The following is a 17,142-nucleotide window of genomic DNA, read 5'->3' on the forward strand; positions in this document are numbered from 1 at the left end:
CAAGAAATGCTTTCATTTTTAATTGTCTACCTTATTGTATTTTCCAAAAATATTAATGTGACACGGTTGAGAATAGTGTGACGGGGTTGAAGACTGTAACAGGGTTGAAGGGACACATTACTTTCAACTTTAATTTGTCTTAATATTAAATTCTGTCTAAGACGTAACCAAAACACTGTTTTTTATTTTTTTTTATTTTAGGAAAACATGCAATAAAGACATTAATCATATTTAGATTAAATTGAACTTTACTAACCAAACTACAGTAAGAATTCAGGCAAAGTAAACTACTGCAGACATTAGGGTCACTGGTAACACTGGTAACTTTCAAACATGCTGATATTGCTAAACAGAACCTTGTACTAAATAGGCACAACAGGTCAGGTAAATTAATTTCACAATTTGTGTCTAAAACTTTCTTCTTTCCTGGAACTTCAAACAAAACTGCAGAAGAAAAACAAGTCCATTACAAAAAAAGCCATGTTAACCCACACATGACTTAGGACCTTGCACCCAACAATTCTTTAAATACTTTAAAATACTTTAATAAGATACTTTATGAACATTTTCATAAAATGACAGAACAAATTTTAAAAAACCTGTCTAATCCATTATTTATTCACAGAAGCACCACAGTACTGAGCTACCAGGTGTGTGAGTGCAGCTCTTTAGTCAGGCTTTTATCCTGAAAGTCTGGCCCAAATCTCCTTCTGAACCTCTACATGGCGAGATGTCACATGTTTTGGAGCTGGAATCATCTAAAGGATTTCATCAAATTGGTACCAGTGGATGTCATCATTAGAAGGCCAAAAAAACTGTTTTTTCCAACACGATGCATGCACTTGACTTGAACACTTGTTTCATCTGTGTCAAGGATGATACCTGGATACAGGTCTTCATCATATTTCAGTATGCACCACTGTCCGAGAACCTCTGGATTTTTCAATTTCTCTGCTTCCATGGGTTGTGGGATTTCCTGATTGTCTGCTGACTGTACAGGCATTGGGCTCTTCAGACCCAAACAGAAGTGCTGTGTGTTAAAGCATGCACAGTTGAGGTCTTTTCTTGTTGAACAAAAGCAGATGGCATCATGACATATCAGCTCTCCTGGAGCAAGGGTGATGATCTGGTGTATTTTCATTGAAGAGGGCATCGCTTTTATTGGTGCCTGCATCATCTCTACAGCAAGGTCAGCATCAGCACAAAAAAACAGTTCCACTGATGTGTTTGTTTGTCTGAGGACTTCAGCTGCTGGGCATCTTGGCTGTCATGGCCCTTAGCCACCAACCTGTCTGCTGTTCTCTTTAATGCTCCTCCTACACCATCAGGGGCCCCCTTCCCATGGCTTGACTCAAAATAGTGTGCCAGCTTTAAATCCATGTTTATGGATTTCTGTGGTAAAAAGCAGGAAATTTCCTTTTTGCTTGTACTGTGCAAGGTCCGTCACTAAAAAAATGTTGGACAGAAACTTGTGGATGAGTTGTCTGAAGGTAGTCTAGCACTGGATCCAGATATTTCCAGATAGCAGGAGGACCTTTTTGTCTAGAAGGGGAGATTGTGGTGAAGCTTATGGGCTCCTGTTGCCCAACATGCATCATGCCAGTGTGCAGAGTGGCTTGCTTGTGTGAGGCCCAAAGTGCACAGCTTGGATCGCTGACGCATATTTACAGACATAGTACTCAATCAAAATCAACATGGATCAATGCCTCATCCATTGTCAGGTTTTTTTTTGAGCTCACGATAGTAGGCATATTGTTGTTTGACATTGAACAGGTGCTTCTTAAACTTGTGAATATTGTTGTGAATCAATTCTGTGAGGGTCTCCTGTGTACACTCAATAGTTTTCTTGACAGTTGTCTTCACAGTTGAACTCTTCTTTATATGGTCTTTTTTTTTTCAATGGACTTGTCTTCAGTGACCCACTGGAGACAGGATACTTTTGCCATCCAGTCATATTGACTGGAGAGGGGGACACACTTTTGCTTGCATAAATCACATTCCCCATACATGCATGCCTTGCTAGATGATTCACAAGATACCATCTCAGCCAATCGTTCCACATTTGAAGTCTCAACAACCTTCAGCTTATACAGCTTGTCAGCTACAAAACTCAGATTCTCATGGAGTTTACACTGGCATGTGTAACAGTCAGACAGAGAAGGGTGAACAACCCAAAAAGGCCTAAGATGGCAAAACAGAGAATATGAGATATTCCCAGTGTTCTCTGATAAAAATGTTCTGTGCAGGTTTTTTATGACGTCCTGCAGGAACCTTTTCTGCATCTTGACTTTATGCACTGTGATAGTTTGTTTCTTCCCTGTTGTAATCCTGCTCACATCATCTCTTACAAAGAATGACTTTTTTAATGAATTCTTTGGCATAACGAGTGCTGTTTTTTCTTTCAAAGGCTGTTACATTTCTACTCTCTATGTCTCCAGCGTTTGTTTGAGAATCCAAGGGTATCTTCAGCAAATTTCTGCAATTTGAATTTCCTGACAATATTCCCCATCGTCACCTTTGAAATTACTTATTTGTCTTTTTGCTTTCTTGCATTAAGATATTTGTGTTTGATGTCCGCAATTAGAGCTTCATGATACAACAAGGTCTTCCTAATTCTGGAGTTTGCAGGGCAATTCATTAACATCGATTTCACTTTTAACCGAGGAGATTCTACAGACTTCTTCTGTCGCTGCAGTCTCTTTTTATACTTCTCTTTTAATCGCTTTTGTCTGTCCAGGGCTTTCTGGAGCTGTTTAATTTCATTATGTAGCTTCCGACTTTGTTTTCATGATTGTCTTTTGCCTTCCTCCCATTGCCTAAAAAAAAGGAATCAAACTAATTAGTCAGTCCAAGTTTGTAGGAAAGCGCAGTGAGTATGTGTTATTAAACCAGGGATTCCTAAACTTGATTTTTTTTTGTTAGCTGAACCCCCTTGACCTGAAATATTGATATGAATTACACCCTGGTTCTCTAATGTTGGTTAATGGCCATGACATACAGATAAACAAATAAACCTACACATTTTAGTAGGTGTTTTATTTTAATTTGACATTTTATGATTTAATTAGTTTTTTTATCAACTCATGATGAAACTCATGACACGTTTTATACAAATTACATTCTAGTTTCAAAAAAATCTAATGATAATTTTTCTACACCCTTAAATGACTGGTGCAGTTCACCTTGACAGTGGCTGTTGTGGCAGCTCTGGGACATGTTCAGGACTTTGTGGTGGAGTGTTTATGTTTCTTATTGCTTGTCTCCTCTCCTTGCGTCTCTTGTATGCTTCTCTCCACTCTTTACGCTTGTGACGCTGCGCTCTCTCACTTAGGTCATTAATTATGTTTTTTCTTTCCTGCCTCAACATCCCTTCTCCAGCTCTGCCTCTCTCTCTCTCTCTCAAGGTACTGTGCTCATCTTTCTGGGTCAGCATCTCTGCGAGCACGAAATTGCCTTTGTCTTTCTGCCTTTGATATGGGTGCCATGTCTGACATAACATGCCTGTCAAAGTTTAAGTGGAAACATTGCTTCAAATATTCTATCTGTACCAAAAATGTGAGTTGTCATGATTTTTGGGAAGTATATGTTTACTGAAATCATGACCATTTCACATTTTTTTAATTAAAATTCTTGATAAATAAAGTGAATAACTCAACTCTATCACAAGTTTACAACCCCGAAACAATGACATATGTGACGGGGTTGAGTTTTTTTAATCAAAATGGCCACTGCTTCTCATGTGGTGTAAGAGAGAGGGCCCACATGGCAGCAAGTAAATAAGTATATTTTATATTGTTATGGATTCAAAAAGTAATAATTTTCCATCTTAGTTTTACGTGACGGGGTTGAGTTGTTAAGATTGACAGTACCCTCCTTGACTATAATACACCTCAACATTTTTTATAAAAGAATGATATCTCTTACCTCCTTCTGCACCATGCTGTTGAAGAGAGCTGAATGATGTCACTTCCTATCAGTGATGCCTTATATGGGTGGAGTCAAAATGTATATGGGTGGAGAATTGTTGGCTTGACAGGTTGAGTTTGGATTGAGGGACATAACTTTAGAGCCTGTTTTTTTTTTTTTTTTTAATATCTTGCATTTTTATTTATTTTTATTTTTCACAAGAAAAGAACACAAATAAATAGTTGCATTGTTGACAAAAATTATAGACACTGTGCACATTTTATTAATTATATTCTAAATACATATTCAATGAAGTGCCTCAGGGACATGACAAAATGCTTGGTGTGAGACAGATATATGATATTTTTTATATGATAAAAATTGTTTGAATGCAAAAATTATTTTTATTCATTATAATGGACAAACCAAAGTAATGAAAAAATGCGTTTAACATTTAATTTTGGTAAACCACCACTTTAAAAACTCTGAAATATTACCGAATCCCAGGAATGACCCATAAATAACTTTAATGCCATGGTCCAAATAAAATATTGCACTGTAATTCATTTATGCAAAATACAATATTATATGCAAAATTCCCGTATGCTAAAGCCCACTACATTTGACAAAAACAAAAGCAAGTCATTTAAGGAGTAATTTATTAGCCAGTACTGCACACTGTGCAAAGCATTAGCTCGCGAGTCGTTTTAAAGAACCGACTCAGAAGAACGATTCGTTCGAGAAACGCGATGGCTTTAGAAGAGCTATCCATGAGAGGACGCGAGTCATGTGTGCCGTTTTCTCTGCAGTCTGGATAAGGCACTGGCTAAAATATGGATCATTATATAATTTTCCTGCGATTCTCCTAAGAGGCTGAGGAAATTAGGATATTTGAATCTGTCTGTCTCCTTTCAGTCCAAATCAATTTTGCGCAAAATGGATGCACTGAGTTTTTCCGTGGCGATCTTCTGGTCTGTGCTCATCGGAGGAAACAGAATGAGCAGGTGAGCATGCGTGTGTCCTTCACACAGTGTGAGTGACGATCAGAAGAAAACTGCTGCAGACATACTGGCAACACATACGAGTACGCAGCACCAAAATATTGCTCATTTAGAATTGATCAAACAAGCTTTAAGCAGTAAATAAATGCATTTGAGATTTCAGATGATCTGTGAACCTCCATCATCCCTCTCTCTTCAGTGATGGATTAAGCTGATATTTCCAGGGAGGCTTAGAAGCTTCTGCCTCGGAAAGGAGCACAGGCTACCCGGCGTTATATGACACATTTAATGTTAAACATGTACATCAGACATAGATTTAGCCAAAACTGTTCATTCTCATGGATATCATGAATATACTGTCATTAAATAGGTTAAGTTAAATCTGTGGGTTATTAAATCTGTGCAGTGTGAGCGCCGTCATTGCCTTTATCTCATATTCTCGTTGTTGCTTGGATATGGGGCAGATTTTCATGTTCGTATCTTTTGCTTTATAAATACATCGTTGTGGTTATGTTTCGCTGGTGGTATTTAGTTAGATGTAAATAATATGCTGTGATAAACATGTCTGCACATTTCCGTGGAGCTTACAGTTTAAAATACGCTCAAGCCAGGGCTTTTCAAGCAGCAAAACAATCAAAATTCAACACTTCTCTATTATTTCCCTGTACATTAGAACGCGTCCTGTTTAATTAATTATTATACATATATATATTTTTAAAGGCTATTATACATTTTTTTACCATAATTTACAGAAGACAACAAATAAAAAGTCATTCAGCGTAACAGTAGTTTAAATACAAAAAGAAATAGTTTCAGGCTTATTTAGAAAAGATTCATTAGATGACATTAAAAGACTCTATTTCAGGATAACACTGCAGCCCCCTCCCACATTTTAATTTTCAATCTTTACCAATCTTTATCCTTCAAACTACTACCCATTTGCAAGAAGTTTTCAATCATTTAAAATATAAAAAATTGTATGATTACTTTAAGTACAGGTTTAATTTTTACATAAATATCTGTTACACTGAATGACTATGGAACTGAATAATTTCATCCACATGATATTTTATTTTCACAAACATTATTGGAAACACTGAAATAGGCACTATACTTGCATTCTCTTCATGTATATAAAATAAATTTTGTCAAATTAATTTGATGCGGACAAAAATGGGATGTCTTGTCCTTGACCCATACATGTCTGTCCCTTTGCTTGTTGTTCAGTTCACATGCAGTTCATGTCTCATGTGAATGTGCGGCAACACATAGGGTCTTTTGCCCCTTCTTTACAGTACACTTACAAACTTGTATTTTGTTCTTTTTAGGGATGAATCTCACAGAATCATCACTATTAGGTCAAATTTCAAAATCAAGAGATAAAAAGAAAAAAACAAGACATGCATAATGTTATGTAAGGACCATCCCACATGTTGTTTATTGTTTTTTCACATTGTAGGAAAAGTAACATTTTGGTCCAATGTACTTAACATAAAAGATTGTTTTTTCAAATGAGATTTTTTTCACTTTTCACAACATTGCAGGAACAGTGTTATGATGTATGCATTACATCAGGTCTCCTTTGGTCTTTTCAGAAACCTACATTTCACACCCAACGCAGTACTACATGCTGTACGTTCATCAAAACATGTAAAAATGCTCACCCTGTTGGCTGTGTGATTTGGCCCCTAAAAGGAACTTTACACCTAAAGGGATAGTTAAATTTTCATCATTTACTCACCCTCAATTTTTGAGTAAACTATGCCTTTAAAATGTGAATATTTGAATACATTTTTGAATACTTCCTTTCAATTTAAGTGCAATTAACTTTTCTTTTTTTTCCAATAAGATACATTCTCTGTTATTGTAGTATTCAAGTTCCATAAGTAATATTTGCATACACTTAATTCTGAGGAGAACATAATATGACATCCATTCACAGTACCGCCGCTCCCGATATGCAGAGTATGCGGTTTGTGTAGGGCACCAACTCCCAGGGGGGCACCATCCCAGTTGCTCAAAAAAAGAAGACCCTACGCGCCATTCCCGTGACAGCTCGCACCTCATGTTTGCAGCTGAATGCAAATGATCATAACTGATGGACAACTATGCCCATTAAAAGACATCTGCAATCCGGTACCAATAAATGTTTTTTTAAGTAAATAAATAAAGGTGAAAACGAAGCCCGTGCATCACTTTCAGGCACATTCATAATCCTGTGAAACTTTTTTTGCTGTTGATGTTAATAACGTGTTTTAATGTAATAATTTCACCTCCACCAACGCATCTAATATTCTCTAGTTTCCATGTTCCTTTACAAAAATTAGCCATGGTTTTAACACAAATAAAACCAAAAGTCATGGTTCTTGTAGCCACGGTAACTGCAAATTATCCATGGTTGTGTTACTTTATATAATAGCTAATTATATAAAGTATTAAAATAATATTTTTTTGTGGTTATAAAAACAGACCTAAGCCAACAACAGCCTTTAAAATTATTTAAAATGCATTATATAAAAACAAAGAGGCAATAACGATTGGTTAATTAATAATTATATGGTTTCATTGAATAACACTGTTAAAATAGCAACATAATGTAATACAAAATGAACAATTTATGTACATTACATGTTATTACAAATGCCTGCAAAGGGAGCCAAAGGCCTGGTCATTTCTGCTGTTATCTGCTACTTACTGGACAATCAAATCCTTGTTTAATATTGACCAAACATTTAATTCAAATATTCACTTAATCTTTCATTTTTGGCCACCTTTTTGCTACATGACACAGCCTCTATAATTTCTTCTTTAAAAAAAAAAAAAAACGTGTGGACATCACAACCCTTAAAAAAAATTAACCATGGTTTTATCGTGGCAAAACTGCTTAATTTTCTTTTGCGTGATTTCTGAATGCTTGAGTCTATAAAAGCAATCAGACAACTGTATTAATAAAATCATAGCCATATGTAACTGTTTTGAGCTACAATTGTAATGTAAATAATTCAATTTAATTACAATTGTTTTTTGTTTTTTTTACTTGTATATTTTATTAATGTTCTATTTTGTCCCCTGTTTTTTTGTTTGTTTTTTTTGTTTTTTTTTTGAGGGAGGGGGCACAACAATACAGTCCTGCTTAGGGCACCCATTTGGCCAGCAGCGGCCCTGGCCATTCATATACAGACAGAGAGAGGTTTGTAAGTGGAACCAGACTTCTGCCTTGTCAGTTTAATTGATATATAATCTTAATTTATTTGGCTATTAGGCACATTAAACAACATGGGAACATCACAGTGAATGGGATTTGAAAAGGCAGCCAAAGAAGTAGCACTTCTCTCTGTAGTCAAGCCAGCTGTACTGAAGGATCTCGAAAGGTTTCATTTGGTAATTCTCTTGGACGTGACACACGTTTTTTTTTTCTAAAGAGAGAGAATGAAGGGGCTTTGCTACCTGTGAATGTCACTTCAAAGCAAATTAAATCCCACTTGGAGTTGATGAATTCATTGTGTCTTTGCAGAAACAAGTTGAGAAACACTCCAGATTAGGTTATTTAAGGAGGTCATCCCCCAGGAATTAAACAGTAAAAACGTGACAATTTGTCATGAACTTGTACACTCACTGCCAGGAAGGGTCAAAGTAGTGTACTTAAAGATTAGGACATAGAACAAGAATATTACACATTTGTTGATTTTAATCAAGGATGTAATCATTTTTGCAGCCCCTTACCAAAATTGCCTAATTTACTTATTTTACAGATGTTGGCATATTTTTTCCTCTGTTTTTATTACGTATGTGTTTGCTCAGAGGGGTTGTCTCAATTATACCGGGTTCTGTATCCAAGAAATTATCATTAAAAAAATAATAATTTACACAATGTCAAAATAATTGTAATAGCTATTTTAAAGATATTTCAACAAATGACTTACTATTTTTTTATGTTTTGCACAATAACAATCTCACAAACTCATTCCAGATCATTTAATAATGCCATATCATCTCAAGGGTATAAAAGCATAGCCCAGGTTAAGACAGCATATCTTAATATTTATTTTGTTTACACATTTATCTCTGGTTTCCTGATAACATACATGCAAGGTTAAGAGTGTTTGCCGCAATTCCACTTGCGTTTCTCAAAAATGCACTTACAGTAACATAAACACGCGAGGACGCGTTCTACGCGCCACTTAAAGGGGTCCTATTATGCTTTTTCACTTTTTGAATTTTAGTCCGTGTATATGTTTGTGCATAAAAAAGATCTACAAAGTTACAAATCTCAAAATACACTCCAAAGGGAGATATTTAGTTTTTTTTAAATCCCTTTTCAAGTACTACAACGAACTGCTCATTTGGACTACAGCATTTTTTTCCGGGGTTTTTGTGATATCACAAAGCGGCCCATAGTAATATTATTAAAAGTAATAAATAAAATAAATCCCGCCTACGGAAAGGTCGTGGTCGTGGTTAGAACGCTTGGTTGAGTGCATCAGACAAGACAATGACGAAGAAGAAGTGCTGCTGTTGCGTCAAGGTTTCGCCATGTTGAAGAAACGCAGTTTTTTCACCTCTGTGCCCAAACGTCTTTTTCCTTCCTAAAGCGGACGACGTCAGGAAACAGTGGTTGCAATTTATTTTTAACTCTTTTCCTGAGCATTATAACCCCAATTTGGTACTGTGTGCTGCGCATTTTACTGAGGACAGCTTCCTCAACATGAGGGAGTACAGTGCTGGTTTCACCAAAAAGCTTTTGCTGAAATATGGAGCAGTTCCCACTTATAAATTGCTGACAGTACAATGCTGGCCAATAGGCGCATTTCCATTACAGATTTGCCCAAAACTTTGGTGATATTTTATAAATGTCGATAAAAAAGTATTGCGAAATGACGACGTTTCCATTAATTAATGTTATGCGACTAAAACGTAACCTTTTGCCTCTCGCGATAAGTGATTGCAATGGATTTTGGTGGGATTTTGGATATATTTAATAAAAGTATGATTAAATATATCATAATATATCAATATTATATTATTATCCATAATATATTATTAATCCATAATTATACAATATTACATAATATATCCCAAATTGTATTATTTCATAATATAAAATATATCATATCATAAAAGCATGCGTGTATCTTTACAGAAGCAGCACGGAGAGCCACTTCAGAAACGTGTGAGGTGCAGCTGGTATAAACACAAGCATTGACTAGAGTGGCCGCAATCAGCTTCAGTGGCCGTATCAGAGCCACACTGCACCGCAGACGTGTGCAGTGTAAATTGTCTAAGCATTAATGGCAGGGAAAGCCCCTTATACTCGAGATCGGCCACGTATGAAATATTTATTGGAGGTTATAGTACTTTGAAGAATGCTCATATGACTTTTTACATATGCCATGCGACCTGAATAACCCAAATTAATAAAACTATGTAGTTGCAATGTTTTTGATGTCAATGTGTTTGTTGAACCACACAAGGCCTATAGCCCATGAAATACTATAAAAATCTTGAGTTCTTCCAAGTGTTTCTGAAGTGAATGGCTAATGATTGATTATTATTTTCAGACATAAGCATGTAAGTTTCAATATTATTCATATATAAAATCTATATAATAAGGGTGACAGTAGCACAAATACACTCACTTTATTAGGTACACCTTGCTAGTACCGGGTTGGACCTCCTTTTTCCTTCAGAACTGCCTTAATTCTTCATGGCATAGATTCAACAAGGTGTTGGAAACATTCCTCAGAGATTTTGGTCCATATTGGCATGATAGCATCACGCAGTTGCTGCAGATTTGTCGGCTGCACATCCATGATGCGAATCTCCACATCCCAAAGGTGCTCTATTGGATTGAGATCTGGTGACTGTGGAGGTCATTTGAGTAAAGTGAACTCATTGTCATGTTCAAGAAACCAGTCTGAGATGATTTGAGCTTTGTGACATGGTGCTGGAAGTAGCAATCATAAGATGGGTACACTGTAGTCATAAAGGGATGGACATGGTCAGCAACAATAGGTAGGCTGTGGCGTTTAAACGATGCTCAATTGGTACTAAGTGGCCCAAATTGTGCCAAGAAAATAATCACACCACCACCAGCCTGAACCGTTGAGACAAGGCAGGATGGATCCATGCTTTCATGTTCTTTACACCAAATTCTGACCCTGCTATCTGGATGTCGCAGCAGAAATTGAGACTCATCAGACCAGGCAACGTTTTCCAATCTTCTATTGTCCAATTTTGGTGAGCCTGTGTGAATTGTAAGCCTCTGTTTCCTGTTCTTAGCTGACAGGAGCGGCACCCGGTGTGGTCTTCTGCTGCTGTAGCCCATCTGCTTCAGGGTTCGATGTGTTGTGTGTTCAGATAGGATTCTGCATACCTTGGTTGTAACGAGTGGTTATTTGAGTTACTGTTGCCTTTCTATCATCTCTAACCAGTCTGCCCATTCTCCTCTGACCACTGACATCAACAAGGCATTTTCATCCACACAACTGCCGCTCACTGGATATTTTCTCTTTTTCGGACCGTTCTCTGTAAACCCTAGAGATGGTTGTGCGTGAAAATTCCAGTAGATCAGCAGTTTTTGAAATATTCAGACCAACCCGTTCAAAGTCACTTAAATCCCCTTTCTTCCCCATTCTGATGCTCGGTTTGAACTTCAGCAAGTCGTCTTCACCACATCTAGATGCCTAAATGCACTGAGTTGCTGCCATGTGATTGGCTGATTAGCAATTTGTGTTACCAAGCAATTGAACAGGTGTACCTAATAAAGTGGCCGGTGAGTGTATATGTACTTTGTTACATGCCTCTCCAGTCTAGGGTCAGGGAGGTCGTAACAAGAAAATGCAAGCAAGCAAGAAAGAATGAATTACTGGGCAACCAGGAGCTCTTCTCTCCTGTCCCAGCACTCCAAAAAAAAAAAAAAAAAAAAAAAAAAATCACAGATTTTTGTAACACTCTAGAAAATGTTTTATTTGACAAGTTAAAAAACAAAAATACAAAGAGGGGAGCAAATATAGCATTGAAAGGGCACCAGGCTACAAACATACATAAGGTCTAACTTAGGGGAGGAGTACTTTCTAAACTCTCAAAACAAAATTTAAAATAAAAAACAAAAGTCTTACCTTACTCCCTTTCTAACCAAAAACAGGAGAGAATATGTACATTAAATAAAAGAGGCATCCACCTCCCTACTGCTCCAAAAATTACAATTATAAAGTTTAAACTTAAGTCCCAAGTTGTGAGTTAACCTGCATAAAATAAAGTAACAACATCTGTTCAAAGTTGTACACAACAAGGCAAACAAGCAACAAATAGCGCACATACTAATGTCTGGAACAGGAGAAAACAGTCTCAGGAGACAGCGAAGGCAAAGAAAGAGGCCTCTTCACAGAGAGTCAAGTCAAGTCAAGTCAATATTATTTGTATAGCGCTTTTAACAATGCAAATTGTGTCAAAGCAGCTTTACATCGGCTAAATAGAAGGCTGGGTGGCTTTATATCAGCTTACAGTATTTGGACGGGGAAATAGTTTGTCGAAATAGTGTCATTCTCCTCTTGCCAGACTAAATCAGCAGTTTAAATCTAGACTAAAGCAGAATCAGATTGTGCAAAGGACTCATCTGGTTCCTGTGGTCTTGTCCCGATGGCTGTCTTGGAGACAGGGTCTTCTCTGGGGATCAGTCTCTGGGGCTCATCTAGGTGTCCTGGCTGTAGAGGTCATCTCTAGGTGCTGATCCACCATCTGATCTGGATACAGTCTGGATCTGGGTGGCTACGGTGACCTCGGAATAAGAAAGAAACAGACTAATATTAGCGTAGATGCCATTCTTTTAACAATGTAACAAGTACATCAGGTGTTTTAAACTGACAGAGTGACAGAAACAATATTAGACTAATATTAGCGTAGATGCCATTCTTTAATGTAACAAGTACATCAGGTGTTTTGGGAAGTGTTCTCGGTTCCGGTTGACCGAATTAATGCAGCCTAACAATCCTTTAACGGATTTTAATAGAAGTGTAGTAGTGTGTTATGTGTAAACCAGGTTAAAGAGATGTGTCTTTAATCTAGATTTAAACTGATAGAGTGTGTCTGCCTCCCGAACAGTGTTAGGTAGATTGTTCCAGAGTTTGGGTGCTAAATAGGAAAAGGATCTGCCGCCCGCAGTCGATTTTGATATTCTAGGTATTATCAAATGAGTTTTGAGAGCGCAGCAGACGTGGAGGACTATAATGTGATAAGAGCTCGCTCAAGTACTGAGGAGCTAAGCCATTTAGGGCTTTATAAGTAATTAACAAGATTTTAAAATCTATACTATGTTTGATAGGGAGCCAATGCAGTGTTGACAGAACCAGGCTAATATGGTCGTACTTCCTGGTTCTAGAAAGGACTCTAGCTGCTGCATTTTGGACCAGCTGTAGTTTGTTGATCAAGCATGCAGAACAACCACCCAATAAAGCATTACAATAGTCTAACCTTGAAGTCATAAACGCATGAATTAGTATTTCTGCATTTGACGTTGAGAGCATAGGTCGCAATTTAGATATGTTTTTGAGATGGAAAAACGCAGTTTTACAGATGCTAGAAACATGTCTTTCAAATGAAAGATTGCTATCAAACAGCACACCTAGGTTCCTAACTGATGAAGAAGAATTGACAGAGCAGCCATCAAGTGTTAGATAGTGTTCTAGGTTATTACATGTGGGGTTTTTAGGTCTGAGAATTAACACCTCTGTTTATTCAGAATTTAGCAGTAAGAAGTTACTCATCATCCAGTTTTTTATATCGACTATGCATTCCGTTAGTTTCTCAATTTGGTGTGTTTCACTGGGCCACGAAGAAATATAGAGCTGAGTATCATCAGCATAACAGTGAAAACTAACACCATGTCACCTGATAATATCTCCCAAGGGTAACATGTAAAGCGTGAAAAGTAACGGCCCTAGTACTGAGCCTCGAGGTACTCCGTACTGCACTTGTGATCGATATGATACCTCTTCATTCACTGCTGCGAACTGATGACGTTCAGATAAGTAAGATTTGAACCATGCCAACAAAGTGTTCTAGTCTATTTAAAAGAATGTTGTGGTCGATAGTGTCGAACGCAGCGCTAAGATCCAGTAGAACTAATAAAGAGATACAACCACGATCAGATGATAGAAGCAGGTCATTTGTAACTCTAATGAGAGCAGTCTCAGTACTATGATACGGTCTAAGTCCTGACTGGAATTCCTCACAAATACTATTTTTCTTTAAGAAGGAATATAATTGCGAGGATACTACCTTTTCTAGTATCTTTGACAGAAAAGGGAGATTTGAGATTGGTCTGTAGTTAACTAAATCTTTGGGGGTCAAGTTGTGGTTTTTTAATGAGAGGCTTAATAACAGTCAATTTGAAGGTTTTGGGGACATATCCTAATGACAGTGATGAATTAATAATAGCCAAAAGAGGATCTATGACTTCTGGAAGCAGCTCTTCCAGCTCTTAGTAGTTTAGATGGAATAGGGTCTAACATACATGTTGTTGGTTTAGATGATTTAACAAATTTATACAATTCTTCCTCTCCTATAGTAGAGAATGAGTGAAATTGTTCCTCAGGGGATGTATAGTGCACTATCTGACACAATATTGTAGCTGACGGCTGCATGGTTACAATTTTATCTCTGATAGAATCGATCTTGGAAGTAAAGTAGTTCATAAAGTCATTACTGCTGTGCTTTTGGGAAATGCCAACACCTGTTGATGCTTTATTTTTTGTTAATTTAGTGACTGTATTGAATACTGGGGGTTATGTTTGTTTTCTTCTAGAAGAGACGAAAAGTAATCAGATCTAGCAGTTTTTAATGCTTTTCGGTAGGATAGGGTATTTTCCCACCAGGCTAAACTAAATACCTCTAGTTTTGTTTTCCTCCATCTGCGCTCCATTTTCCGGGCTGCTCTCTTAAAGGTGCGAGTGTGCTCATTATACCACGGAGTCGGACTGTTTTCTTTGATCTTCCTTAAGCGTAAAGGAGCAACTGTATCTAAAGTGCTAGAACATGTTGAATATTTACGATTCGCGATCGGGGCACCTCCGATGTTCTTCTGAGCAGATTCAGTCACTCTTAACACTCCTCACACCACAGGAAAATCTGATAAGATAATCTTTAGATCCACCAAGATAATCGGGACATTACCTAGGATTGTCGGAAGGGGAGAAATCGGCCCAAAATCAGCCCGATTATCTTGTAGTGTGTACCCAGCATTAATCCACAAGCTCTCCCTCCAGCAGCCAATCAGAGCAAGCCAGTAGTTGATGACAATTAGGACCAGCTGATCTGCATTAAGCTTTGCATGATGGAGTAGAGAGAGAGAGAGAGAGAGAGAGAGAGAGAGAGAGAACAAAATAAATAAAAAATAATTACACCTTGGGATGTACTTCATCTAGCTAATACATTTCTACAGGTACAGAGAAAAAAAGTTTATTTGCAGACATGTTTTACCAGCAGTGTTCTATGTATACATATTTATAAGAAGCGCAACTTTTAGTTATGAACATTAAAACATAGGATAGATTAAAGGAAGATGAAATCTATACAATTACTAAGCATGGCACACCTTCACAATAGGCAGGGCCATGAAAAGCCATGTTTCTGAATGACAGAACCTAGTGATACCATGTAGATAGAGAAGAGAAGTGGTCCAAGAATCGAGCCCTGAGGCACCCCAGTAGCTAGATGTTGTGACTTGAAGAGGTATCTGAGAGGTAAAACTTGAACCACTGTAGTGCGGTACCTGAGATGCCTTTTGAATTAAGAGTTGACAGGGGGATCTGATGGTTAACCGTTTCAAAAGCAGTGGACAGATCCAGCAAGATAATTGAAGATTTGGATGTCGCTCTTGCCAGTCTTAGGGCTTCAACAAGAAGGGCAATCTCAGTTGAATGTCCACTTCTGAAGCCAGACTGGTTGCTGTCCAAGAGGTTGTTCTGTGTGAGAAATGCAAAAACTTGGTTGGACAAAACTTATTCAAGTGTGTTTGCACTAAATGGAAGAAGGGATATCGGTCTGTAGTTTTCTAAATGTGCTGTCTTCAAAGTGGGGATAGTAGTGGGGTTGACAGTTTGTGACGTGGAGAATTGTGCACTGATGGTTGTATTTTTATTAATGAAGAAAGTCGTCAACTGTTAGAGCTGATGAAGGAGAGGGAGAAAAATGTTTTCAAAAGAGCATTCAAGAGTTAGACGAATTGTAGTCTCGCATAGCCAGACCTTCACACTGATGGCTGAAGGTTTGGAATAGATAGCAGCTTTCATTGGCCAAGGGAATGAATGCCATGAATTGTCCAAACAGTGTCTAAACAAGACATCAGAGTGGAGCAGAGATTGTCATCAAGTGAGAGATGAGAGATGTTTAGGGGGAGGAAGCAAAGATGAAACCATAGCAGAGAGCCGGGAGGGTGAGAGTGAGCACAGGTTATGTCAAAAGATGACATATGGAGGGGTGTGTGTTGTGTCAGGAACCATGTTGAGCTTAAGAGTGAGGACGAGTGATGTGAGGTGTGTAGTGGAGTAACCAGCCACATGATCAGTAGAGCAGCGGCATCAATTGCAATAAACTGTGAGCAGAACAACAGCCAACAGTTGTTGTACAGAGTAGTTTTGAAAAGTTCTCTTTAAACAGATCTGCAAATATCTTAGTGACATTGATTCCTAAGTATTTTAAATTTAAAAGATAAGGTTTCAGAAGATTGCTTTTCAGCTAGGTCATTAACTGGACAGTATACTTTTTCCTATATTGAGCTTATTTCCTGATATTTATCTAAATTATTTTAAAGCAGAGATTATGATAGGAACTGTCTTAGATGGATTGAAAATGTATAATAATAAATCACGATGAGAAAGCCTAGGTTTATAAAGCGATTGCCAGAGGTTCAGTCATTAGCGCAAAGTGCATTGGAGAGACAGTGGCAGGCAACCATACAGTTACGACGTGTTAACCTAAAGTAATCAGACCTACATTTATTTGTCTATATTGAGGCCAAACCATTGAATCAATGTTAAAAAAGAGTTGATTTGTCAATGTTAATGGCATTGAATTAGTATAAATTTTGCACCCGTAATTAATGTTGAAAAATTTTTTACATTTCAACAAACCACCATTATTGTGATCAGTGTTTGCTTTAGTTGGGCTCTTGACTCTTGGTTTTCATGAAGTTAATTATCTTTCAGCGCGTACAACAGTGTTTCAATATAAACGCTTA

The 17,142-nt window shown here is 37.5% G+C and overlaps 1 protein-coding gene across 1 annotated transcript in view; it reads left to right on the forward strand.

The window, feature by feature from the left end:
• The first annotated feature begins 4,632 nt into the window (after positions 1-4,632).
• LOC306849575 (gamma-aminobutyric acid receptor subunit delta-like) overlaps positions 4,633-17,142 on the forward strand; it is a 30,634-nt gene continuing 18,124 nt past the window's right edge. The window contains exon 1 of the mRNA XM_079384713.1: positions 4,633-4,910. Within this exon, the coding sequence (XP_079240839.1) occupies positions 4,843-4,910 (68 nt within the window). The 5' untranslated portion in view covers positions 4,633-4,842. The remainder of the gene's footprint in view (positions 4,911-17,142) is intronic.

The sequence above is a fragment of the Barbus barbus genome (assembly GCF_936440315.1).
Source record: "Barbus barbus genome assembly, chromosome: 29".
Classification (NCBI taxonomy): Eukaryota; Metazoa; Chordata; class Actinopteri; order Cypriniformes; family Cyprinidae; genus Barbus; species Barbus barbus.